The sequence below is a fragment of the Ornithorhynchus anatinus genome, chromosome 5, assembly GCF_004115215.2.
Source record: "Ornithorhynchus anatinus isolate Pmale09 chromosome 5, mOrnAna1.pri.v4, whole genome shotgun sequence".
Classification (NCBI taxonomy): Eukaryota; Metazoa; Chordata; class Mammalia; order Monotremata; family Ornithorhynchidae; genus Ornithorhynchus; species Ornithorhynchus anatinus.
This window is the reverse complement of record NC_041732.1, coordinates 41,878,450-41,906,266: the sequence shown is the minus strand read 5'-3', so window position 1 is coordinate 41,906,266 and position 27,817 is coordinate 41,878,450. Positions and strand designations below refer to the sequence as shown.

General features: G+C 41.2%; 1 protein-coding gene across 5 annotated transcripts in view; it reads right to left on the bottom strand.

The window, feature by feature from the left end:
- The window catches only part of PSD3 (pleckstrin and Sec7 domain containing 3), a 418,976-nt gene that overhangs the window by 221,582 nt on the left and 169,577 nt on the right, over positions 1-27,817 (bottom strand). For all 5 annotated transcript variants that reach the window (XM_029066223.2, XM_039912019.1, XM_029066224.1 and 2 more), the window contains 4 exons: positions 5,080-5,274; positions 4,881-4,961; positions 3,733-3,845; positions 906-964 (listed from right to left, as the gene is read on the bottom strand). In XM_029066223.2, coding sequence (XP_028922056.1) covers positions 906-964; positions 3,733-3,845; positions 4,881-4,961; positions 5,080-5,274 — 448 coding nt within the window. The remainder of the gene's footprint in view (positions 1-905; positions 965-3,732; positions 3,846-4,880; positions 4,962-5,079; positions 5,275-27,817) is intronic.

Here is a 27,817-nt window from a genome sequence, read left to right as displayed (position 1 = left end):
TATACCCATCGCTATATCCCCATCCTTTTTTGGCCTGCTTCCCTAAGCCACCCAACATCCTCTTCCAGAGCCATTAAAAAAGCACAAAATTAACTGATTTGTTTTTCCTTGATCCTGCCAACACCCTGATGCAGAATAACCAAAATAAGAAAGTAGAAGAAAGACAGACTCTGGATAATCTACCAATGAGATTAAGAGTCTCTGAATCATCGGGTCTTGAATATGTTCGTTCACAATTTCTGTACTTTAAATTTCAATTATGAACTAAAATATCTGCACCAAACATTTTTCACTTTTTAAATTTATGACCTTGGTTTAAAAAAAATGATTTTAGAAAATTTGATCTCTAACTTCGTCTTCAGAGGAGCATATTCATTGACTCATTTTGAGATTCTTTAGTGTATAACTAGTTGTGGAAAGACTGGAGAGTTGAAGAGACAAGAGGAATACAATTCCAAGACCCTTGGACTCCAGCTAAAGCAACAGAACATAAAAGTGATTTATACTCAGGGATCGCAGAGTAAATCACAACTCTCTCCATCCCAGGAACTAAAACAAATGCTGTGCATTCTCTGCCATCTAGTGGGTAAAGGTAGAAATGAGTTCTCAGATATTTTAAAGATCCACCATTTTGATTGTGTCATGAAAGCAATTCATGAATCTTGTCCGGATACTGTTAGTGTGTCATAATTAGCTACATATTTTGTTTTTATGGAAAAGCACAAAGCCTCTCCTTTAAAAAAGAGGAGGGCTCAAGGAGTGATTATAGAAAGAGGATTACAGACAGTGAACAATGTTTCCACTGATTGCACCTATACAGGTCCTGCCTCACTCAGCTAGCAACAGAAACATTTGTAATATGAAGTTTATCAACAGAATATGCAGTTCTTACGCTCTCTACTTACATGGCCATGTAGATCAGTGTTGAGGAGCATCATTGCACAGGTAAGGCAGTGGACTCCATCTGAGGTAAACACAAATATAAAAACACCTACTCAGAATTACCCTGAATTTTCCCAAATTGAATGGGGCAGGGGGCAAAGGAATCTAGGAATCTGAGAAAGATTTAGCTTTCTAGGACATAAATCCACGTAAAGATCATTTTTTCCAATAGGCAGTGTTTCTTTAGCTTTTCCTCTCCTGAGACATACTCAACATCATACATGCTACGCTGGCACATGGTGTACTACAATGATGTGACACATGGCCGCTATTTTGCAGGAATCAGTTCGAGTTGGCTAGACTCAACCCAAAACAATGTCGCTTTTCCAATTGACCCTGAATCTCCAATATTTGCAGAGCCATTTTGTTCCCCTAGCAAATATGTGTTAACTCATGAAACTCAATGCTGAAAGCAAATATTCGGGATATAAAAGCATCTGGTATCACATTGGTACTGGCCAGACTAACTGTTGAAAGCTACACAAATGGCCACCCTATTTTACATGGGAAAAAAAAAAAAACCAGCACTAGATTCTCTCCTCTTTGTCTTGATTCTGGTATTCTGGTTAAACTCAAACTGAAAACAATCTCTCTTGTCCAGAAGAGTGAACACCTCCTCCAGATTGTATATCAGAATCTGGGATACTATGGACACTGCAAAGGTGAATCCTCATAAAATTTGACCAACTCTCAGAGGTATAAACTTCATATTTTATCTAAAATTAAATTTGGAGTCCAAATGTGAAAACTGAAGCTAAAGCCTAGTAGAAAGGACAAAGAACTGGGAAACAGAAGCAAATCATCTTCACTTCTCTGGGTTTCAGTTTCTTCATTGGTAAAATGGGGATTAAATACCAGTTCTCCATTCCCCTTAGACTGTGCAACCTTTGTGCAACTGGGACTGTATCCAATCTGATTATCTTGTACCTACCCCAGGTCTTAGTAAAGTGCTGAGCACAGAATAAACAGTTAACTAATGCCACAATTATCACTATTTGGAGACCAGGGTTTAAGACCTAATACATCACTGGCTAATAATAATAATAATGTTGGTATTTGTTAAGCGCTTACTATGTGCCGAGCACTGTTCTAAGTGCTGGGGTAGACACAGGGGAATCAGGATGTCCCATGTAGGGCTCACAGTTTTAATCTCCATTTTACAGATGAGGTAACTGAGGCACAGAGAAGTTAAGTGACTTGCCCAAAGTCACACAGCTGAGAAGTGGCAGAGCTGGGATTTGAACTCATGACCTCTGACTCCAAAGCCCGTGCTCTTTCCACTGAGCCACGCTGCTTCTCTGCACGTATGTACTCAACTGTATGGACCAACTGTATGGACTCAGTTTCCACACATACAGTGAGGACAAAATAGACTATAAGTCTCAAGAGGAATAGAGATTGTGTCGGATACCATGTATTGGTAGCTACATTAGCACTTATCCCATATTAAGAATGTAATAAATAACATAATTATAAGGGTAGGGTATTTACTTTTAGAATAAACTAGAAATAGTCCATAATCTCTTCCTTCCCACAAACATCTGTTTCCCAACTCACATTTATCACTTTCTATCCATCATTAATTACAAATGAAGTGCCAACTGCTTTCAGTTGTCTGTATTGGAAAATGCTTGGGCCAGGCAATAAAAGCAGCTACCAAATGAGCAACAGGTAAGGGGGTGGTGAGTGGGGGCATACCTAAGATTAACCAGCCAATTGGGAGGACACATTTCATGTCTGTGCATCTCACACTCTGAGATAGGGGAATGAATGGGATGAATCCTGGCCCACAAGTCCTAGGAGAGAGCCACAAGTGTCCACTGTAATGTCACCACACTGCGTAGCACGTCTAGCAACTCTATTGAATTGCACTTCCCCAAGTGCTTGGTACATTATTCTGTACACAGTAAGCACTCAATGTATCAGGGAAGGAGAATACCCGAGTGGAAAGAGCATAGGTCTAGATCATATTCCAGATCTGAAACTTGCCTGCTGTGTGGCCTTGGGTAAGTCACTTAACTTCTATGTTCCTCAGTTTCTTCATCTGTAAAGTCCTTCTCCCTCCAATTTAGACTGTGAGCCCCTTGTGGAACAGGGAGGTATCTAACCCAGGTCTTAGTACAGTGCTTCATATATAGTAAGCACTTAGCAAATGCCTGTTTACTTGTTTTGATGTCTCTCTCTCCCTTCTAGATTGTAAACCCGGTGTAGGCAGGGATTATCTCTCTTTGTTGCTGAACTGTACTTTCCAAGCGCATAGTACAATGCTCTGCACACAGTAAGGGCTCAATAAATACGAGTGAATGAACATATACCATGATTATCGACAATAATAATAATACCATTGATTGGGCTGGTTACACTTAAGGAAGAGGATAACAGCTTTTTTTTTTTTAGTTAAAGTTTGAATCCACTCCACTGAAACACCAGAAGAGATTTCTCATTTACACTTATGTCCACATTTATCTTTAAAACACTTAAAAGTAAAACATTATTAGGCTCTATTGCCAAGTTTTAAAGAAAGACAAGAAAAAAATTGAGCAAGATTTCACATCTTGAATAAAAGCAATGGACACGGAACTGCAATGCTGCAAAAATCAGCATGTATAGGTAAATGGAGATTTACTTCTAATTTTCTAAACAAATGTGGGATGGGTTCATACGTAAAGTCTCAAAACTGGAAATATAGTATGAATAATGAGCAGAAAAAATGAACCACAATACTTCATTATCACAGAGCGGAGGAAAGTAATTCAGAAATTTGTCTTCCAGAAGCAGATATAAATTTACCTTGAGAAGAAATGGTGTTTGGGTTACACTGAAAGTATCTGTTGGAGAAGTGGATTAAAACTCTCTCGCGTTCCTGAGTTTCTCCCATAAGTGAAAATGCTTTAAAAAAACACCTATAAAGTTTTTAGAAAAATGAAATGTCAAATACTGTATATCTCTAGAAGTTGTAAATGGTAAATATAAAACTAATAATACATTTCATATAAGGAAAAAGGACCTAATGTCCAACACACAGATTCCATCTTTTCAAGGGAAAACCAGTTGACTAAAAGTTTATGCCCTATAGTTACTTAGGAATTATCCTAAGAAAGAAGGAACAAGAAGTTGACAGTCACTCTATGCGGTCCATAACGGAAAAATGAGGAAACACTTTCAATACAAACCACTTGTGGAGAATCCATTAGATGTAGAGCTGAATACAGTTTGGGGTCAGGATTTGTCGGAAATGGGGGGAAATCTTAGGTATTCCTTTTAACAGTCAAAGGGTATCTTTTCTGTGAAAACATTCTTATTCATTTGGGGGTTTCATAAAATCTATAACTAGTCCCTTTGAGAGTAACATCCGTGCAGAATGACATGCTCATTTTACTGCACATCATCTACTTGTTAATTTCATTTTTTTAACTTTTATTCCATTTAAGAGTTAAACTCAGAAGTGACAGACTGAGGTGTTTATTTTGCTCCTGTGTACCTATGATTAGAAAAATCACTATTACCTGCAGTTGGCTATGCACAATTTCACCAGCTATCCTGTCCCAACCACAGAGTGTCCTCAAGCTTCTCCATCCAATTCTACCCAATTATCTAGCTTAAACCAAATACCCTAGATTAATCCATTTAGCAAATACAGAAACCACTTTTAGTAGCCAGAGTTAGTATCAGTATCTCCACACAAAGGTTTAAAAGGTTTTACTCAATCCTGATTATTTCAATGCTTAGTAGTGTCCTGCACACTCCATAAATACAAACATGATATCAAGATTCTCTCTTTGATAAAACCAAAAGTTACAAAGCAACAAAGTGAAATAAAGCTGTAAAAATGTTAGAACCTATTTACTCTATTCCTAGCTTCTATGCATTCATCTCCAGGGGTGTTTTTCTAGGACTAAGATGTGAAATAAAAGGAAATATTTAAATGTAACACATACCTGAGAGACTGATCCAGCGTCATTCCTGTAAAATCAAAAAACTTAAGATATTCTTCAGCCACTAGTTTGCTGAACTCATTGCTATAAAAAAAAAGGAAGAAGACAGATTTGGTTATTCAAATAAAAACTCAAGGTAATTACATTTTTTAACCGAGACACTCAAGTGGGAGGTAGTCTAAAGCAGCGAGATCCCACGTACTTCTTGCCCAAGTGTTTTGCCACGTCAGAACGCCGGAACCGGTCCAATTCATAGAGGCGCTTGGCCAGTCTTCTGGCGGCTTCCAAGTTACTGCTGGTACCATTGCTGATGTTTTCAGTGCTCTCCTTCTCCAGGAATTCAGTACTACCCATCTCAACATTGGTCTCCAAAAGATGGCTTTTTACCCCAGCATTGCTGTTAGTGGAAAGACAGGATTTTAAAAAAAAAATAATTACCTTGTAAAATTTATCTCTCACTGGCAAAAATGAAATTGGTGGTTTCTGTAATTCTGTACATTCAACTTAGAGGCACATATCATTTTCCAAAGAAGGTTGGTATTGCATTTATATTCAGTTCTATAACACTAGGATTGCATTCTTGCAAAATCCCATGTTAAAAAATACTCACTCAAATGTTCTGTTTTGACATCTAACACAATCAAACACAAAGAAGCAGATTCTTTTGATATTAAACTACATTGTAATCAAAGAAGCAGGATTTTTGATACAACACTATACTGAATCCAAATATGTTTCCTTTTTGGATGAATATTCCCTATTCCCTAAAAGAACTTGTTGTAGTTACCTAAACATTTATTTTCAAATCAACCAATGTTACCTTTTGAGTGCTTACTGTATTCAGAGAACTGTACAAAGCACTTGAGAGTACAAGAGAGTTGGTTGACATGATCCCTGACCTCAAGGAGCTTACAATCTAGTGGGGAGATAGGCATTAAAATAAATTACTGGCAGGGGAAAGAGGAGAATATAAGAATATGCACATAAGCGCTATGGAGCTGAGCAGGAATAGTAGACAATTACTGAAGGGATATGGACCCAAGAGCATAAACACCACAGAAGGGAGGGTGAATAGGGTGAGAAAAAGAGAGGCTAGTCAGGGAAGGCTTCTTGGAGGAGACATGATTTTAGTAGGGCTTTGACAAGAGGGAGAGTGTTGGTCCATCAGATGGGGGAGGGAGTTATGGGCAAATATGAAATCCCAAAACAGGCTTTGCAATGCTGTTTAGTGGTCAAAAAAGTCTCAACATTTTCTGAATATGTCATTTACACTGGGAAGGATTACCACTACCTATTTAATAATAATAATGTTGGTATTTGTTAAGTGCTTACTATGTGCCAAGCACTGTTCTAAGTGCTGGTGTAGATACAAAGTAATCAGGTTGTCCCACTTGAGGCTCACAGTCTTAATCCCCATTTTACAGATGAGGTAACTGAGGCACCTAGAAGTTAAGTGACTTGCCCAAAGTCACACAGCTGAAGGGTGGCGGAGCCAGGATTAGAACCCATGCTCCTCATTACTATGCTAGAATCTCGGTTGAACATAAAGTGCCTAAAGATATGTTATTGAGCTGGGTCATAGTTAGTATTTGGGGTATGAGTGGTGAGTTTTCAAACTCTAATTGAGTCTGGCAAGAGAACTGAGGGGAAGAAAATACTAAGCAGTTGCCTACATTTCCCAGAGTCCATTGAGGCCACTCAGGAGGAGTTTCTCTTCCACACAACACTAGGGCAAAGCAAAGTTTTTAGAAGTGATAACTCAGAAGCCGAAGCTTCATGGCTCAGTGGAAAGAGCACGGGCTTTGGAGTCAGAGGCCATGGGTTCGAATCCCAGCTCGGCCACTTGTCAGCTGTGTGACTTTGGGCAAGTCACTTAACTTCTCGGTGCCTCAGTTACCTCATCTGTAAAATGGGGATTAAGACTGTGAGCCCCACGTGGGACAACCTGATTCCCCTGTGTCTACCCCAGTGCTTAGAACAGTGCTCGGCACATAGTAAGTGCTTAACAAATACCAACATTATTATTATTATTATTTCTGCTGCCTGCTCTTAACTCTGATTGGTATTCTCTGACAATCCCAGTAGACTGTAAGATTCTTGAAGGCAGAGATCTTGTCAACCAAATCTGTTGTATTGTACCATCCTAGCACTTAGTACAGTGCTTTGCATACAGTACGCACTCAAAAAACACCAACTGACTGACTGATTGATAAACTAATGGTCCTGCCGACGTTGGACCATGTGGCAAGGTTTTTCCTTTTTGTATGCTTAACCAATTCCTACACTCAGATAGGCTAGAGACATAACAACTGAAAGAAGCAGCATGGCTTAATGGAAAGAGCCCAGGCTGGGGAGTCAGAGATCACGGGTTCTAATCCCAACTCAGCCATTTATCAACTGTGTGACTTTGGGCAAGTCACTTAACTTCTCTGTGCCTCAGTTATCTCATCTGTAAAATGGGGAATAAGACTGTGAGCCCCACGTGGGACAACCTGATTACCTTGTTTCTACCTCAGTGCTTAGAACAGTGCTTGGCACATAGTAAGCGGTTAACAAATACCATTATTATTATTATTTGGCAACTGTGACTCCACCCTTATCTCAAACAAAGCCTTAGGAGATCCTGTGCTCTGGAAGTGTGGCCCCCAGCAAATGGTAGAAGGCCACTTTACTGATAGGTTAAGTTTTAATTCTCAGACTGGTGAATCCCCATTTGCTCCTATGTTTGCATTCTTTCCAATTGTCATATTCTTTATACACTGACTTTGGACATGTCTCTTTCAGCCATGCTTAACAAGGCTTTTGCACAGCATACAAACTGGATCTTGGTCCAATTGCTCTAACCCCTTTTTCCTTTACTGTGCACTGGGTGCAAAAAGTTTATTTGTTTAGTCCTTAACCATGGATATTAGCAAGAGCCAACCCCAGTCTCACAAGAAATATGAGCCTGATAATAACAATAATATAACAATAGTGGTATTTATTAAATGCTTACTATGTGAAGGAGCATGGAGAAGCAGCATGGCCTAGTGGATAGAGCATGGGCCTGGGAGTCAGGAGGACCTGGGTTCTAATCCTGACTCTATGTGATGTTAGGCAAGTCATTTTACATCTCTGTGCCTCAGTTACCTCATTTGTAAATTGGGCATTAAGACTATGAGCCCATGTGGGACAGGGACTGTGTCCAACCCAATTTGCTTGTATCCATCCCAGTGCTTAGTACAGTGCCGGGCACATAGCATGAGCTTAACAAATACCACAGATTATGTGCAAATACCACAGTTTATGTGTCAAACAACCAACAATATTTATTGAGCACTTACTGCATGCAAAGCCCCATATTAAGAGCTGGGGTATTAGAACAGTGCTTTGCACACAGTAAGCGCTTAATAAGTATGATTGAATGAATGAATATGATAGAATGAATACCAGATAATCGTGGGACTAACAGTCTAATGAAGAAGAATAGGTATTCAATCTACATTTTATAGATAAGGAAACTGAGGCACAGAGAAGTTAAGTGACTAGTCCAAGATCACCCAGTGCTCATGTTCAATTATCATTGTTGGCCTACCAACAAACACAACAATTACCGCCCACAATTCTCTGGTTCTTTACATTTTTTTTAAATGGTATTTGTTAAGCACTCACTATGTGCCCCATACTTTTCTAAGCGCTGGGGCAGATACAAGGAAATCAGGTTGGCCATAGTTCCTGTCCCACAGTCTTAATCCCCATTTGAAAGATGAGGTAACAGGCATAGAGAAGTTAAGTGACTTGCCCAAGGTCACACAGCAGATAAGCGGTGGAGCCAGAAGTAAAACCCAGATCCTTCTGACTCTCAGGCTCATGCTCTATCCACTAGACCACACTGCTTCTCTACTAGTCCACGCAACTTATACCTTCATCACATACTTTTTCCACAGAAATTTACTTGACAAAATATGCTGTCATAAAAAGATGAACTACGAAAGTAGAACTTCTTTAGAATAATAAATTCATGAAACAGACCATTAAAATAAGCATGAATGGTTACAAAGCATTGACTGTTCAAATGTAGCTGCAGATTGAGCTAGTAAGCTATTTGCTGAAACATAAAAACATTTGAAGTAAAGTATGGGTAGGTAAAAGTGACTTGAAAATAGCATATATGCTCACCTGAGAACAGAGGAAATAAATGCATCAGAATTAAATTATTAATATACTGATGGAAACATGATGTCCCAGGATTAAGTCCCCTTTGGATGTCCCAGAATTAAGTCCTCTTTGCCCAGTAGATGCCACCACATTTGTATGTACATAATATATTAAAATAGAAGATACTTTGATAAAAAGGATTCTCCTTTTACCTAGACAACCTCTGATAATCCCCAACAAATGTAGCATGAGGTATATATAATCTCTTATAATTTGTTCTGTGTGTAGTCAATTCATTATATCTGTGAATATTTCTATGCTCTTTGCTCTAATTTATTTCAAGTACAATCTACTATATCTAAAAGGCAAAGTATATTTACCTTTAGATAGTAAATACTCTCTCCCATTTTTACTCTTCAAAGTCTGAACATCATTATCCCACCTACTCCCTTACCCAACTACTTTACCCAACTCTTTGACATCCTCCAGATGAAGCTCCTTGGTATATTAGGTTCAATCATTCTTCTCTACAATTATTTGAAGAAAAGCTTCATTGCTGAGTAAAAATTTGTCTCCAATCCTTCCTGGCCTGCAACTGCCCCTTTATCCAAGATTCTTGATTTTATTCAGTACAGTCCCCTGACCAACATGGTAGAGGTGTCCATTTTTCACTTCTATGACTGAGCAAACTCACCAGCAATAACACAAATTCCAACACTCAGCCATGCCCCAGATAAACACGCTTATCTTGCCGTACCCCAGCAAGGCGCTTACTGAACTATTGTTCAGTGACTTCTGGGATTTTCACCCCCTATGAGGTCACATTACTATGACCTCACTTTTTCAACAAATTGTTTATTGTTGGACGTTTGGTCATGTTTTCACTGCCACAATGCAAACACAAATTAGAATACAAGGAGTGCTATATATTTAGCACTACCATCACACAACAGCAGCTCACTCTGTGGCGTTTTCAATAAAGCATATTGAATGAACCCTCCCAGCAGGGATCTGGCTCCTCAGTTCTTTCTCTGACAAATTCAGCAGTGTTTGTCTCTCAAGCTGAATGCTCTTCATTTTTCAAGTAAGATTTTCCCCCTTTTTCTTGTGCCTTCCTTCCACACTCACTATTTTTTGTGTAATATAATGCATAGGTCCCCTTAATCACTAAAACTTCAGGAAAATATAAATATTTTCCCCACCCCGTGGCAGAGGGAAAAAATATTTAGGCACAGCATTTCAGCATAAATTAATGTGCAAAGAAATGAAGGTGGGGTCATTCAAATGGGCTTTGGATCTTCACAGTACACTTCTCACTGAAACACCTTACCTGAAGTGTACCTAAATATATATGGTGATGATATCTGTTGCCTGACTCCCTTAGCAGCCTTATTCCATATTATTTTCTGCGATGTGACCCCTTTTTTTGTTCCTTTCCCCTGTGTTCCTTTCCTAATACCTTCTAAATTTAAGAATAAAATAATTTCATTCATTTACATGCTTCCACTGTTGTGACTGGACTTCTCTCTCCTCCAAACCTTTCCCCCACTGTTATATAAAATTCATTTTCTGTAACATCCTGGGTCAGAATCTTAAATCACTTCTTTTTTGGTTCCTTTCACCATCTTACTGACTTCCTGTAAGCTCATTATCCCGGCTGGATTATTGTGTCAGCCTTCTCTCTGATCTTCCTTCCTCCTGTCTCTACCCGCTCCAGTCTATTCTTCATTCCGCTGCCCGCCTCATCTTCTTGTAGAAATGCTCTGGGCATGTCACTCCCCTTCTTAAAAACCTCCAGTGGTTGCCTATCAACCTCCACACGAAACAAAAACTTCTCACTCTAGGCTTCAAGGCTCTCCATCACCTTGCCCCCCCCACCTCTCCTCCCTTCTCTCTTTCTACTGTCCACCCTGCACGCTCCGCTCCTCTGCCGCCCACCTCCTCACCGTCTCCCGTTCTCGCCTATCCCACCGTCGACCCCTGGGCCACGTCCTCCCGCTGTCCTGGAATGTCCTCCTCCTCACCTCTGCCAAAATAATGCTCTTCCCCTCTTCAAAGCCCTATTGAGAGCCCACCTCCTCCAAGAGGCCTTCCCAGACTGAGCTTCCCCTTTTCCCTCTGCTGCCCCTCTACCCTCCCTTCACCTCCCCTCAGCTAAGCCCTCTTTTCCCCCCTTTCCCTCTGCTCCTCCCCCTCTCCCCCTCCCCTCAGCACTGTGCTCGTCCGCTCAATTGCATATATTTTTTATTACCCTATTTATTTTGTTAATTAGATGTACATCACCTTGATACTATTTATTGCTATTGTTTTAATGAGATGTACATACCCTTGATTCTATTTATTGCTATTGTTTTTGTCTGTCTGTCTCCCCCGATTAGACTGTAAGCCCATCATTGGGCAGGGACTGTCTCTGTTGCCGATTTGTACATTCCAAGTGCTTAGGACAGAGCTCTGCACATAGTAAGCGCTCAATAAATACTACTGAATGAATATGGTGAGTGACTGAGGAGCGCCTCCCTCAGGATGCATTGATGGGGGTGTGGCCTCAGGGCCTTTGGAAGTTAACTTCACTTGACTTGTAAGGGGCGCCTCTGGGAAAAGGGACTTGGAAGATAACTCAATGGCTCTGGAACAGAGGTCAGCAAGAGAGGGTGCCAGAAAAATGCGCTACATTCTGGGGTTTGGGGACACCTCAGTATAGAAGCACACCTGGGCCAGAAGGACACATGAAATGTAATGGGATGAGATTATCATAACAATAATGATAAAATAATAGTTATTTGTTATGCACTTACCTGTGCCAAGCATTGCTCTAAGCACAGGGGCAGAAACAAGCTAATTGGGTCAGACACAGTCCCTGTCCCACATGGGCTGTCACTCTTAATCCTCATTTTATAGAGGTGGTAATTGAGGCCCAGAGAAGTGAAGTGATTTGCCCATGGTCACCCAGTGGACATGTGGCGCAGCTGGGATTGGAACCAGGTCCTTCTGACTCCCGGGCATGCTCTATCCACTAAGCCACACAGAAGTGGGCAGCAAATCTTTCCCTCCCTCAAGAGTGGGAACACCAGTTCCACATCATTTTCAAGTAATTGTCTTGCTCTGTTTGACTAACCAACTAACTGGACAGAGGTGGTAGACATGAAGGAAACAGGTCGGGGCTGGATGCCGGGAACATGAAGGAAGCAGGAAGCCATTTGGCTGGCCAGGGACACTCTTGGACACAGTGGTACCTGGGCTCACAGGAATTCACTGTAAGTCAAGGAGGCAGCTCGTTTACATTCCAATGGCCCTAAAGAACTGAAACCTTATTGAAGGGCCTGCGCCTGCGCGCACACGTGTGTGTGTGTGTGTGTGTGCGTGTGTGTGTGCATGTGCGCGCACATGCGCGCATGTGTGGATGTGGGTGTGCATGCTATAAGACACAGTCCAAAGACTATTTTGTACTGGTTATTTACTGGTTATCGCTCATCATGTCCGGAGTCCTTTTCAATAAGAAAACTGTTCTCACTCTGTATCTGTGTTATTTCTTTACTGGGTGCCAACAGCATTATGACCACTTCTGAACTTACTGAAAACAAGAAATAGCTTCTAAGGAAAGTAGCTCATCCATCCCCTTCACAAGTATATTATCAATTAATGGTATTTATTAAGCGCATACTGTGTGCAAAGCACACTAAGCTTGGGAGAATACAATATGAACAGAAATGATAGACGCATTCCCTGACCACAATGAGTTTACAGTCCAGAGGTGAGTTTACAGTCTATGCTGTCTTTTGGGTCCAGAATTCATGTTACCAAAGGTCAATCTGGACATTTCTATTGCATTCCGTGAGTGTAATTACTAACACCAAGGCTAGATAAACACTCCCTTCCATCAATCAGCATGGTTTAGTGGAAAGGGCCCGGGCTTGGAAGTCAGAGGTTCTAATCCCGGCTCCGCCACTTGTCAGCTGGGTGACTTTGGGCAAGTCACTTAGCTTCTCTGTGCCTCAGTTCTCTCATCTGTAAAATGGGGATTAAGAGTGTGAGTCCCACGTGGGACAACCTGATTATCTTATATCTAACCCAATGCTTAGAACAGTGCTTGGCACATAGTAAGCTCTTAATATTATAATTATTATTATTATCAGTCTATATGACCTTATTCCCAGCTCCCAAAGAAATACCCTCCTAACTACCGTCCTGTAGTTTGCAAACTTTATCCCAGTTATTTCCTTTATACAGATACAAAGCAAAAGACTCATAAAAAACAAGATTTCTTCTGCACCATTAAATCCTGTTGGTTTGGCTCCCCTGCCCAAAAAGCAAACCCATAATTTCCACGACCCTGATTGATAAGCTGTGTCACCCATGTGCGTATATCACTAGGTAACATTTACACGTTTTCTTTCATATATATTAAATAAGACCATTGTGAGCATAGATTAAAGATACCAAATCCAAACAAGTCATAGCTTTATAATAATGTTGGCATTTGTCAAGCACTTACTATGTGCAGAGCAGTGTTCTAAGCGCTGGGGTAGATACAGGGTAATCAGGTTGTCCCACGTGAGGCTCACAGTTAATCCCTATTTTACAGATGAGGGAACTGAGGCACAGAGGAGTTAAGTGACTTGCCCACAGTCACACAGCTGACAAGTGGCAAAGCTGGGATTCGAACTCATGACCTCTGACTCCCAAGCCCGGGCTCTTTCCACTGAGCCACGCTGCTTTATATCCTCACTATCATCAAGTATGCTCAGGCAAGGGAATACAAAGAAAATGAAAGGAAACATGCGGATCTGGTTCTCCAAATAATGTAGGGGTTCTGGTCTCGCAGAGCTGAGGGAAACTTTTTAGTAGAACTCACCTCATCAATCAAATCAATGGTATTTATTGTGCACTATGTGCAGAGCACTGTACTAAGTGCTTGGGAGAGTACAATACAACAGAATTAGTGCAAATGTTCTCTGTCCATAATGAGCTTACAGTCTGTAAACCGGAGGCTTTGTATCTGCACACAATTGTTGCTTCTGACGAGAAGTCATACTCTATCCAGATGGCTGAACCCTCTTGAAAGACCACTCTTTAATTCTGCTGGCTCAATCTAACCAAAAAACATAGAGACAAGATGCATTCTGGCAGAATTTTGCATACTTCCTTATCTTTCATGGCTGGGTCCTGTAGACTGTCAGCTCACTGTGGGCAGGGAACCTCTCTTAAGAAGCAGCATGGCTCAGTGGAAAAAGCCCGGGCTTGGGAGTCAGAGGTCATGGGTTCTAATCCTGGCTCCGCCGCTTGCCAGCTCTGTGACTTTGGGCAAGTCACTTAACTTCGCTGTGCCTCAGTTACCTCATCTGTAAAATGGGGATTAAAACTGTGAGCCACACATGGGACAACCTGATCACCTTATATCCCCCCAGCGCTTAGAACAGTGCTTTGCACATAGTGCTTAACCAATACTACCATTATTATCTCTATCTAATATGTTGTATTGTACTTTCCCAAACACTTATGTGACCCAGATCTAAATCACCTTTCCCTCTCTGAGCTCACGGTGCCACTCTCCTACTACAACCCAACCTGCAAACTCACTCCTCTAATGCCAACTTTATTGTGTACAGAGCATTGTACTAAGTGGTTGAGAGAGTATAAATAACAGAGTTGGTAGACACATTCTCTGCCCACAACGAGCATACAGACGTTCATACAAATAAATAACGGATCTGTAACCCTAAGAGCTCAATAAACACGACTGATTGATGAAGATGTTAGGTCACACTGGATTCCCTAGCCCTATTACAAGCTAGACAGAAGCATAGAGCACAGCAACCTCCATTAGGTGGCAGCAATGTACTAAACTGATGAGAGAAATGTCACCAGCACACCAACATATCAAGATATACACTAAGTAAAATATGCTCACCTATGAGACCAACTCATGGGAGTATAACTAAGAATGTGCTTATATTTTTTCCCAGTGTTTTGAAAACATAGGGTATCTAATTCATATGTGATTCTATTCACTACTTGAGCAAGGGATGGCCTTCACAATATACTTGATAGGTCAGTGTGCCAAGTTATCACATTTACTTAATGGAGCAATTGTAGTTGTCAAAAAAAAATGAAAAAGACAACAAAATGCTGATGTTCCAAATACTTCTCTACAGGGTTTTTTTTCCCCAGTGTAGTGTAGTGCCCTGCACAAAGTGCTTAATAAACACCACTGATTGACAAGTGGGTATGATTCATTCAGAAGTTAATAATAATAATAAAGTTGGTATTTATTAAGCACTTACTATGTGCAGAGCACTGTTCTAAGCACTGGGGTAGATATAGGGTAATCAGGTTGTCCCAATTGGGGCGCACAGTTCTTAATCCCCATTTTCCAGATGAGGTAACTGAGGCACAGAGAAGTTAAGTGACTTGCCCACAGTCACACAGCTGACAAGTGGCAGAGTTGGGATTCGAACCCATGACCTTTGACTCCCAAGCCTGGGCTCTTTACAATGAGCCACGCTCCTTCTCTAAGTTAGTGCTGGTGAGGGGTGAATAACCGCTTGCTTGTGGCCAAGGCAGAGTTAAAAGTCACCCACCCCTTCTCTATGCCCAATCGATCAGTGGTATTTATTTAGTGCTTTCTTTGAGCACAGCACTGTGCTAAGCCCTCAGGAAAGTGCAATGCAAGAGAGGTGGCAGACATTTCCTGCCCAGAACGAGATTATTTATTTGCTCCTCTAGACTGTAAGCTGATTATAGGCAGGGAATATATCTGCTAATTCTGTTTCATTGTGTGCTCCCCAGCTCTTAGTACAGTGTTCAGCACATAGCAAGTGCTCAATAAATATAATTGATTGATTGGGTCCCTCCTTTCATTGTCAATTGTTCATTGCATATCTATAAGAAGCATCTTCCAGTTCAAAGGCAACACTGCTGCAGTTGGTGAGATTTTGTTCTCCTCCGAGTATAGCTGGAAAGTTCCTCTCTCCTGGACTGCATACTTTTATAGTCATGCATTCCTTATGGAGCATCTTCATTCATTCATTCAACTGAATTTACTGAGCACTCACTGTGTGCAAAGCACTATATTAAGCACTTGGGAGAGTAAACTATAACAATTAACAGACACATTCTCTGCCCGCTGGGATGTTCAACACCTCTCTGATGTCAGAGACAATTCTGCTAGCACACCTGAACCACAAGGGAAAGGGCCTAGCCCCCATGATCACATTGCATAATTGTCATCAACCCACAATGGTGCTGTCGGTAAACAGACTATAAGCTCGTCATAGGCAGGAAATTTGCCCGTTATCAATCAATCATTGGTATTTACTGAGCGCTTACTATGCGCAGAGCACTCTTTTACTGCTATTTAGTTATTGTTATAGTGTACTCTCCTAAACTCTTAGTACACTGCTCTGGACACAGTGAGTGCTCAGTAAATGCCATTCTAACAACCCCAGAGAGCCAGGAACAAAGACAGAAATAGTCTGGCTACTATTCTTGGCCAAGAAAGGTTATGTGTCAATGATTTTAGGTCTGTTACATAGGTTACTTAGCATAATGTCCTTAGCATACCAAAAGTTGATTCTTGATAAAGTATATCACCTGCTCAACACTCTCCATTTTCCTCCCATGTCCCTCTGAACACGGGCACCTCTTGTGAGCCATAGACCCCAATGGCAGGAGCAGAAGCAGAGGGAAGCAAAATGGCATAGTGGATAGAGCATGAGCCTGGGAATCAGAGGAACTGGGTTCTGATCCTTGCTCTGGCACTTGTCTGCTGTGTGACCTGGGGCAAGTCACTTCATTTCTCTGGGCCTCAGTTCATTCATCTGTACAATGGGGATTAAGACCGTGAGCCCATGTGGGACACGGACTGTGTCCAATCTGATTAGCTGGTATCTATCCCAGTGCTTAGTACAGTTCTTGGCATATAGTAGGCGCTTAACAAATACAACAAAAAAGTAAAGAGAGGGAGGGCAGGGGTACTAAAATTAAAATATCAGACCTAAAGGTATCCCGTGCCATGTCTGTACCACACAGGGGACAGATGAGCTGAAAAACAGATGAATGACTATCCTACCCAAATCCCTAATTGGATGTCAAGAAACTCTCCCTAAATGTATGTTGAGCAATTTAAAACCTACATTTTTACAAGGAATATGTGGTTGCACCAGCATCTCATTGCATTAAAATTCTCTCACGCTAGTCTCTTTCAACATAAAGAGAAATAGTGAATAGGAGAGAAGTTTGTTCCAATTTCTTTTAGACAGATAGCAACTGACCACGGCCTTAGTGATTGGTGGTGAGATAATCTGGCACAAATTGTTGGAGTCAGAAAGGTTGTAATTTAGAGCACACACACCCACTGTAAAAATGATCTGTGGGTTTTTGCAGGCCAAGATATTCCACCCCTTCCTGTTTTCCTGACTTCACAACATAACTAATCTAATCAAAACTATTTCCTTGTTAGGAAAGTACAAAAGGCTAGAGAAAATTAAGAAAGAAATGATCATTCCTTTCTGCTAATTTATGATCAAAGTCAGTGGCCTTCCTAATGCCTTCTTTCTCCTTCTCCCTCTTCTCCTCCTTCTCCATTTACAAGGATTGTGGGGTCAAGGTGGGTTGGCAGGAGAGAAGCACATCTTTTCAACAGACATTTTCTGTGAGATCCAAAACTTCAGGGCAATGTATCATAGTGGACTCGTAGTCCCAGACACCTGGGGCGAACAACAGTGGGAGAACCGAAGCTGTGGTGGACTGATTTGTCCACCCTCACCATGAATTTGCTCTCTGGGATTGTTTGTTGGCCCCTTGTGGGATCTAAAGCAGTAGGGGCTGTGCCACAGATAGGGAAAAGATGGTACTGAGACAAGTTTTGAGGACACTTGCACAAAAGACTGGCTGAGTCAAAGCCAGGGCTGCCTAAATGCATGGGAGCCTGGGTCAACTGACTTGCTCCAAAACACCTTTCCTACCCCTTCCCACAGCCCCCCTTTTTAAAAAAATGGTATTTGTTGATCACTATGTCCTAGGCACTGTACTTAGTGCTGGGATAGACACAAGCTAATCAGGTTGGACACAATCCCTGTCCCTCATGGGGCTCACAGACTTAATCCCCATTTCACAGATGAGGGAACTGAGGCATAGACAAGTGAAGTATCTCATCTAGGGACACACAGCAAACAGGTAGTGGAGTCAGGACTAGAATCCAGGTCCTACTTGACTCCCAGACTTGTACCCTATCCACTAGGGCAAGCTGCTCTCTAGGCCCCCCACTTCCTCCAGTCCTGCTGAAATTATGGTTTGTCTCCTTCAATGGACAAGTGCCCCCAACCACAGACCCCCTGTAAATACTAACTTCACATAGAAAAGACAAAAATACTGAGAACAGTGGCATTAAGGTTATTCATTCATTCAAAAGTATTTATTGAGCGCTTACTATGTGCAGAGCACTGTACTAAGCACTTGGAATGTACAATTTGGCAACAGATAGAGAAAATTATGGGCATTCTTTTAAGCCTTACCTACCCAGCTCCCCTAGTCCAGGGACTAAAGCATTTATACACAAGGCAAAGATACCTCCAGTCACTGAGAGCAGTAACATTATGGTTCAAAACTTTCTTTTAAACCACCTATACAACATTAATTGTGGAAGGGCAGAGGGAAGGTGGAGAAAATGAAGGAGGGAGGGGAATAGGAAATGTTCTGAGTTACCAGGAAAGTGATGGCTTACTGAGGACTCTGAAAATCATTTTGCGCAAACCTATTGTTCAATTATTCAATAACTTATTTCTTAATTACCTTATAGGCAGAATAAGGAAACAGAAGTAACAGGTACATGGTTTCCTGAAACTCTAAAGGGTCCAGTTCAGTCAGTAGGTTATATTCCTAAATTAGACTGCTCAGTGGGTCCCAGAATACAAACACAAAAGGAAAGTCCAGTTTAGTGAAGTAAAGGATTTTATATCTGTGTCTCCACAGAGAATTTATGAAAAATGAGGCAGAAAGAATTTAAAACTGAGAAAATTAGCCTTGCCCTGATCTCCTTACATTACCTATCCACTTGTTGATGAAGGATGGCACTTAAATTACTTAATAGGGTGGACATTCTTGCTTTGTGCTACCAACAGGCAAGGCTCTTTATTACTACATTCTCTCAAGGAAATGAAGATATATTAAAAGGAAATGAGGATACATCCTCTTTTTAAAACAGTGTGTTCGCACAGAGTCATCTAAAAACTCAATATGTAGTACGGTTCTACTTAATCCCATTAATGTTCTTAATTAAACAAAGTACAGCATACTAAATTAAGTAAAAAGCACTAAAGCATGGTTTTTCAAGGAAATAGTTAATGTGCATTAATACAAGACTTTTCAAATGGCCACTACAATATGTACTGAAAAACAAAAGATGGTTACAAGATGACAAGGTTCAATGTAACATAATATCTTTAGTTATCATGTGTAGTGTGGCTCAATGGAAAGAGCCTGGGCTTGGGAGTCAGAGGTCATGGGTTGTAATCCCATATCTGCCGCTTGCCAGCAGTGTGACTTTGGGCAAGTCACTTAACTTCTCTGTGCCTCAGTTACCTCCTCTGGAAAATGGGGATTTAAACTGTGAGCCCCATGTGGGACAATCTGATCACCCTGTATGCCCCCAGTGCTTAGAACAGTGCTTTGCACATAGTAAGTGCTTAACAAATACCCCCATTTTTATGTGTAGATATGTAGCTGCTTAAATTTCAAAGTGTCATCTCTCACACTCTATTAACAAACCAAAGATTTGTCATTATCTACAATGAATAGATCTGCTACTATGCAATGCAAAAATGAAATTGTCTTTACTGTAGTCAGTCAGAATACTTCAACAGTTGAGTAGGGGAGGCAGGGTGATCTAGTGGAAGGGGCTCTGACAATAGTCAGGAGACCTGAATTCTAGTGCCAGCTCTCCCACGGGCCATCTGCCACTTTCTCCACCCGCGCTGAAGGCCTCCTGTTCCCTACGTTCTCTGTGTCTGTGGTTAAAAACCACTGCCACGTGTTCTCAGCATCCCCCCCGCCCCCAGCCAGCCAGCCACGTTGCCTACCCAGGAACCAGCTCTGGATCTCCTCTGCACCACTGCAGAGACCCATCCCATCTAGCCTGCCATCGCTGTGATGGGAGAGAGAAGAGCACCTGCAGCACAAGACTGCCACAAAACCTCGGGAAGAACGGTGGCTGTGGTAGCCATCACTGGGGCCTTGGACTGTGAGCCATGAGAAGCCTGAAATTCTGCTCCTATATTCACAGCAAACTGTTGATTTTGTTTATTTTATGCATTTGTCCTAGGACTTTATTCTTCAATCATTCCCGATGTGTCTGTCAGTCCTTTCTTGCAACTTTTATTCTTAGATTGGGGGTCTCTTGAGAGCCAGGAACTCTGCCTAATTCCCACCTGTGCTTCCCGGTGCTTAGTACTGTGCTCTGCACACAATTAGAACTTAATAAATGCTATTGTTACTTTTACTACTAATTATTTCTTCTACCTCATACAGATGTTGTGAAGATACACTGAGATAATGTGAAAACACTTCAGAAAATAAGAGTGTTATACAAATTCATGGTATTATTAAACAAAGAGAAAACGGGAGGCGTTTAAGCCAAAGTAACTCTGCAGCATAATCTTAAAATGAGAAAGCATTCTAAGAAATGCAGAATTAAAATACTGAAATAAGTGTTAGAACAGAAAATGTCCAAACATCTTCATATATCTGACTGGCAAATAGGTACTATTAAGATATTCAGAAAACAATACACCAGAATGGTATCTTAATGGACTCTAATACAAGCAATTGGTTTATTTCATATATTTTGTTAGAACAGTGAAACTGGTAGCAGGCAATTTCCACTAACTTTGGAACATAACCCAGACTCAAGCACACAAAAAACCTGAATAAACTCAAGAAATAAAACCCACCATATCAAAAACAAACCAGATAAACCAGAGTTCTGGATAGGCAAGGGCTGGATAAACAAAGATTGTATTGTAAAGCCTGAACATTTTATATCTTTAGTTTATGTAATTTTTTCCTACAAAATACTTGACACTGAGATCTGTTTCCTCTTTCTGTAGGTCCCTCTGTCATCATTTTAAATGCACTACTTTTCCCTCTGCAGCACTAAGGACTAGCAACTTCAGGGATTATTAGCAAATCAACTTGCCCACACAATAAGCTTTTGAGGAGTAAATCTTGAAAACGGTTGCACTTTCTCAAGGTAGTCACTGCCCTTGTGTCTCCAAAAACCCTTGATTTTTGGAACAGAAGCCCCACAAAAGTCACCTGCACGAAAGTGTTGATTCACACACCACAGTTTCAGAAAAATCAACAATGACCTGTGTCAAGTGGTTAACATGATATTTGCCAAGATCTAAAAGTCACTGCCAATACTGCTCTAATCTTCCAGAAAATCTCCCTTACCTTTCAAGCCATTCAGTTCCCAAAGTACCAGAATCCAATAACAAAATGGGTGGTTCCACACGAGTCTCTTCTCTCCAAAGAATAACTCAATTTGGAGCAAAAGGGTGGAAAAAAAAAAATCTACCTCCACTACTTGCGTTACTGATTTCCCACCCTGCTTCAGTTTGAAACTTAATATGGTGATCTATCTAACTGAACCAACAGATTTCAGGAGAAAACACACCAATAATAATTGCAGGATGCAGCAGTTCATGAACTGAAGAAAATTCCATTCCCTTAGTTATGTGTTTCAACTACCTAAAGCCATCCAAAAAGAATGGACTTCATGCACTGAAGTGTGTTTTCAATTATTCCACTTGTTTCTGTCTCGGAGGTTCTGGCCTGTAAGCTGAGCACCCACTGAGTGGTTCTTTAACTAGCCCTGTGGGCCCAATTCTTTTACCTCAGAGTTAAATACCTCATGACAGTGCAAATATGCCAGCCACAGGGGAAAACTGAGCGCTTAAACTTCAGTTGTTGGAAAGTAAAATTATATAATAGCTTAAAAAAGGAAAATGTCACCTAACATTATACTCAATTCCCTATACTTCCCAACCCTTTTATTTCCTATCATTGACCATTAAAAAGATGTACTGCCTTAAACATTTTTATAATTCACTTCTTTCTTATTCGGCATATCCCAGTGTAACATCCACGGTTGCTCATTATCACTCACAGTAGATAAACAACTGACCAAAAATCCTGGAGGATCTCAATGGATGTCACAACTAAACATCCAGATACAGGCTCCGAATATACAAAAACAAACCACCAATAAGCAGCATAAAGATGCCCAATTGAAATGAAAGAGAGAGAGAGAGTGACGAGAGGCATGGCAGGAGATGAGGGGAGATGGGGGAGGGGGAATGAGTGAACTAAAGTTAGATTTGGGGAGGAAATCAAACTGTCCAATGTTTCAAATGCCAAAATTATGGAATCGAAGTATCAGGTCCTGCATGAAACCAAGAGTAAAGACTGGTTGGACAAAAGAGGCTTCATCAAGCGCTTAGTACAGTGCTCTGCACATAGTACGCGCTCAATAAATACTACTGAATGAATGAATCTAACTGCCAGCTTTGTAGCTGGCACTTAAAGGCAAAGGGTTCCAAAAGAGGAAATGGGTATTGGTAAATGTCTACTTCTTTGTTTATTTGTTCAAGACAACAAATATTGGTTGCTTCCTCTTGCCAGGACAATTTAGATAAGTCTGTTTGCTTAGAATAAATCACAGTCATCCCCAGCGTTTGCATTTTCTGCTCAAAGAAAAATGTATTTCAACGTGAGCACTCTAAAGCGCAAGGGTCATGAAATTTACGCAGGCAACAAAGTCTAGTGGAAAGAGCATGGGCCTGGAAGTCAGATGACCTGGGTTCTAATCCCAGTTTGGCCACCTAACTGCTATATGACCCTGGGCAAGTCACTTAACTTGCCTGTGGCTCAGTCACTCCTGTGACTATGGGGATTAAAGACATGTTCTCCCTCTTTCGAACTGTGAGCCCCATGTGGGACAAGGGCTGTGTCTGACCTGATTACCTTGTATTTAACTCAACACTTAGTTCAAGCCTTGCCTGGCACTGGGTGAAAGGGCCAAAAATGTTTTCATCTGAAATAGAAGAGCAGTGTGGCCAAGCGGATAGAGGATGGGCCTGGGAGTCAAAAGGACCTGGGTTTTTGTTTTGTTGGTATTTGTTAAGCGCTTACTATGTGCAGAGCACTGTTCTAAGTGCTGGGGTAGACACAGGGGAATAAGGTTGTCCCACATGGGGCTCACAGTCTTAATCCCCATTTTACAGATGAGGTAACTGAGGCACAGAGAAGTGAAGTGACTTGCCCACAGTCACACAGCTGAGAAGTGGCAGAGCTGGGATACGAACCCATGACCTCTGACTCCCAAGCCCGGGCTCTTTCCACTTAGCCACGCTGCTTCTCTAATCTAATGGGTTCTAATCCCAACTCCACCACTTGTTGATGTGTGACCTTGGGTAAGTCACTTAACTTCCTTGTGTCTCAGTTACCTCATCTGTACAATGGGGACTACGACTGTGAGCTCCATGTGGGATGTGAATTATGTCCAACCTAATGAGCTAGTACCTATCTCAGCACTTAGTACAGTGCCTGGCATGTAGAAAGCACTTAAATACCACAAAAAATATAATAATAATAATGTTGGTATTTGTTAAGCACTTACTATGTGCAGAGCACTGTTCTAAGTGCTTGGGTATTGTTTGTTTGTTGGTTGGTATTTGTTAAGCGCTTACTATGTGCCGAGCACTGTTCTAAGCGCTGGGATAGACATAGGGGAATCAGGTTGTCCCACGTGGGGCTCACAGTCTTAATCCCTATTTTACAGATGAGGGAACTGGGGCACAGAGAAGTTAAGTGACTTGCCCACAGTCACACAGCCAACAAGTGGCAGAGCTGGGATTCGAACTCATGAGCCCTGATTCCAAAGCCCGTGCTCTTTCCAGTGAGCCATGCTGCTTCTCAGGGTGATCAGTTGGTCCCACATGAGGCTCACGGTCTTAATCCCTATTTTACAGATGAGGTAACTGAGGCACAGAGAAGTGAAGTGACACAGAGAAGTGAAATGACTTGCCCACAGTCACACAGCTACCAAGTGGCAGAGCCGGGATTCGAACCCATGACCTCTGACTCCCAAGCCCAGGCTCTTTCCACTGAGCCACGCTGCTTCTCTATAACTAGTCTGTCAAGACCATAAATATTTGCTGAGCTCTCCTACCACCATCAAGGCAATTATTCCCCTACTACCCCTCGTTTGTGTGGGATATATGAGACGATCTAATGAAAGAGGAAACCCAAATAGCTGTTCTTTGGTGAACTGAAATGAGAAAACCATAAACAGGGAAGAAGAAAGTTTTTACATAGAGACTGAAGGAATATTTTAGATGATGTGGTACAAGCCATGGATAGTTAAGAGGCAGCAGCAGAGTCAGGCAAGTAGCAATCTGAAATAGGATGACTTTTTAGAATAGAGGCTCAGAAAGAGCACATCACAAAGTGGGAGAAGTGAAAATGGCAGCAGGTGCATCATCACAGCAAAGGACATTATTGTGTATGAAGTAGAAGGAAATATTGGTTATATAATAATTATGGGATTTGTTAAGTACTCACCATGTGCCAGCCACTGTATTAAGCCCTAGGGTAAATACAAGCAAATTGGGTTGGACACAGTCCCTGTCCCACTTGGGGCTCACAAGTTCAATCCCCATTTTACATTTGAGGTAACTGAGGTACAGAGGAGTAAAGTGAATTGCTCAAGGTCACACGGCAGACAGGTGGAGGAGCTGGAATTGGAACCCATGACCTTCTGACTTCCAGGCTCATGCTCTATCCACTATGTTATGCTGCCTCCCATGGACCTTGGAGCCCAGAACATCATATAAGAAATTTTATGTTCATAGTATTCACAGTCCCTACCTTCAAGCACTTAGAACAGTGCAGCGTGGCTCAGTGGAAAGAGCATGGGCTTTGGAGTCAGGGCTCATGAGTTCGAATCCCAGCTCTGCCACTTGTCAGCTGTGTGACTGTGGGCAAGTCACTTAACTTCTCTGTGCCTCAGTTCCCTCATCTGTAAAATGGGGATTAAGACTGTGAGCCCCACGTGGGACAACCTGATTCCCCTATGTCTACCCCAGCGCTTAGAACAGTGCTCGGCACATAGTAAGCGCTTAACAAATACCAACAGTGCCCAGCGCTTAGAACATAGTAAGCACTTAACAAATACCATCATTATTATTATTATTCAAGAGACTTGTATGAAACAGGGGAAAATCAATCAATGGTATTTATGAGAAGCAGCATGGCCTAGTGACTAGAGCACAGGTCTGGGAGTCAGAAGGTCATGGGTTCTAATTCCGACTCTGCCATGTGTCTGCTGTGTGACCTTGGGCAAGTCACTTTACTTCTCTGGGCCTCAGGTCCCTCATCTGTGAAGTGGTATTCAGACTGTGAGCCCACGTGGGATGGGGGACTATGTCCAACCTGATTTGCTTGTATTCCTCCCAGCACTTAGTACAGTGCCTTGCACATAGTAAGCACTTAACAAATACCATCATTATTATTATCAGCGCTTAGAACAGTGCTTGGCACATAGTAAGCACTTATATGCCATTATTATTATTATTTAATGAGCATTTATGTACAGAACACTGTGCTAAGTGCTTGGGAGAGTATAATGCACATAATTAGCAGACACATCCCCTGCCCTTAATGAGCTTGCAGTCTAGAGTTGTCTAGGAAATGAAACAAAGCACTATAAATAGCATGCAAAATATGTAAATATAAGAACCAGTAAGTATAAATAATAATTATAATAATAATGATTACGGTACTTGTTAAGCACTTACTATGCTTACTATGTACTGTGCTAGATACAAGTTAACCAGTCATGACCTTCTGACTCCCAGGGCTGTGCTCCACCCCCTACACCGTGCCACTTCTCTAACTAGAGAAGCAAGTTATGCCTGGAGGAATGGTATGGATAATGCTGTCAGACTGAAGAATGAACAGGGAAAACATTCCTAGAGGAGGTGGGTAAAAGTTGAGAATCATCTGAATAACTGTCTCCATTCTCCATTTCACAAATAGAGGAGATGTGCCTATGAACTCTAGGTTCCGGACAGGGTTTATCTGAAAGACTAAACTGATTCTTAAATTTGGTTCCTTATATTGGCAACCTATGATTAAGTTGAAAATTACAGGAGATCCTATGTGGTTTCCATCCCGTTTCTTTAGCTGGACTAGGCATCATTTTAAACTTGTTTTCAGCTCTGAATGCTTACTGACAATTCCTTAAACAATAATCCAAGATCAGAATTTTTTTTTTATAAGTGTACTTTAAATAATGTGCTTCTTTTAAATGTTGCTAAGTTGACCAACATTTAAATTACATGACTACAGCAAAATATAGCCTTCACCCTAAGTGAAGAATACAAGATCTGGCCAAAAATAATAAAGACATTTTCTTTCATTATGACCAATCAGTGGTATTTATTTAGTGCTTACTGTGTGCAGAGGACTATACTAAGCACATTATGATTTTGTATAAATGTGATTGTTAATTTCTAATGTAGGGGCATCATTTGGGAGACTGAAAATTCAAGCAAATGCATAACCACACTTTAAGAGAAATTTAAATGACAGAATAAATGAAAGGGGGATGTTAGAAGCTAGTGAAGGCACCTTCAACCATTCCGTCACTGCTAACAGGCCTGGGTTGACTCCATGTCACCAAGACCCCTAAGTACCTTGAGTAAGTTAACACCAATAGCTTGACCAAAATCCAAGAGAAATTATTCTTTCCTACAGTCTTCTCTTCTTGGTCTAAACTGCTGACCAAGTGGCGCTTGGCAACATTCATTAGCATACATCCATCTCTTCTCCCAAAAGGATTTATTTCAACGATGAATCTAAGATTACCCCAGGAAATTGTGCAAGTAAAAGGTACCCATCAATTCAAGAATGCTGTACATTAATTAGGGCTGTTAGAAGTCTCAAAAAAACCTAAACAGCTACAAGGACAGTAGGTCTATAATGTGGTATTAGAGGAATTATTAAGATCACATCTCCTGCAAGAAGCATTCCCCAATTAAGCCCTCTTCCCCCACTCCCTCTCCTTTTTAATATTATTAATAATAATAATAATTGTGGTCTTTGGTAAGAGCTTATTATGTGCCAGGCACAGTACTAAAAGTTGGGGTGGATACAAACAAATCCTTCTCCCACATCGGGCATCCAGTCAATCTCCATTTTACAGATGAGGAAACTGAGGTATAGAAAAGTGAAGTGACTTGCCCAAGATCATACAGCAGACAACTGACAGAGCTGGAATTGGAACCCAGGTCCTTCAGACTTCCAGGCCTGTGCTTCATCCACTACGCCATGGTGCTTTTGCATCCCTTTGCCCTTGTATCTGTACCCTTTATTCACCCTACCCTCAGCCCCATACCACTTATGTACATAACTACAATTTGTTTACATTAGTGTCCATCTCTTCCTCTAAACTGTAAGCTTATGGGCAAGGAATGTGCCTATGAACTGCCATATTGTCCTCACCCAAGTGCTTAGTACAGTGCTCCTTACACAGCAAGCGATCCATAAGTACCATTGATTATTGAACATTAGATGGAACATTAGGATTGAAGCCCAAAGGAAACCAATTACACCAGTTATCCCAGCATCCTTTGTGGCCATTAGTAAAAGACATTTCCAATAGTCTGACCCAACTTGACATTTATGTTTTTCTGTACATAAAATAATTCACTTTGAGTAATATGTAATCATATACATTTTTCTTC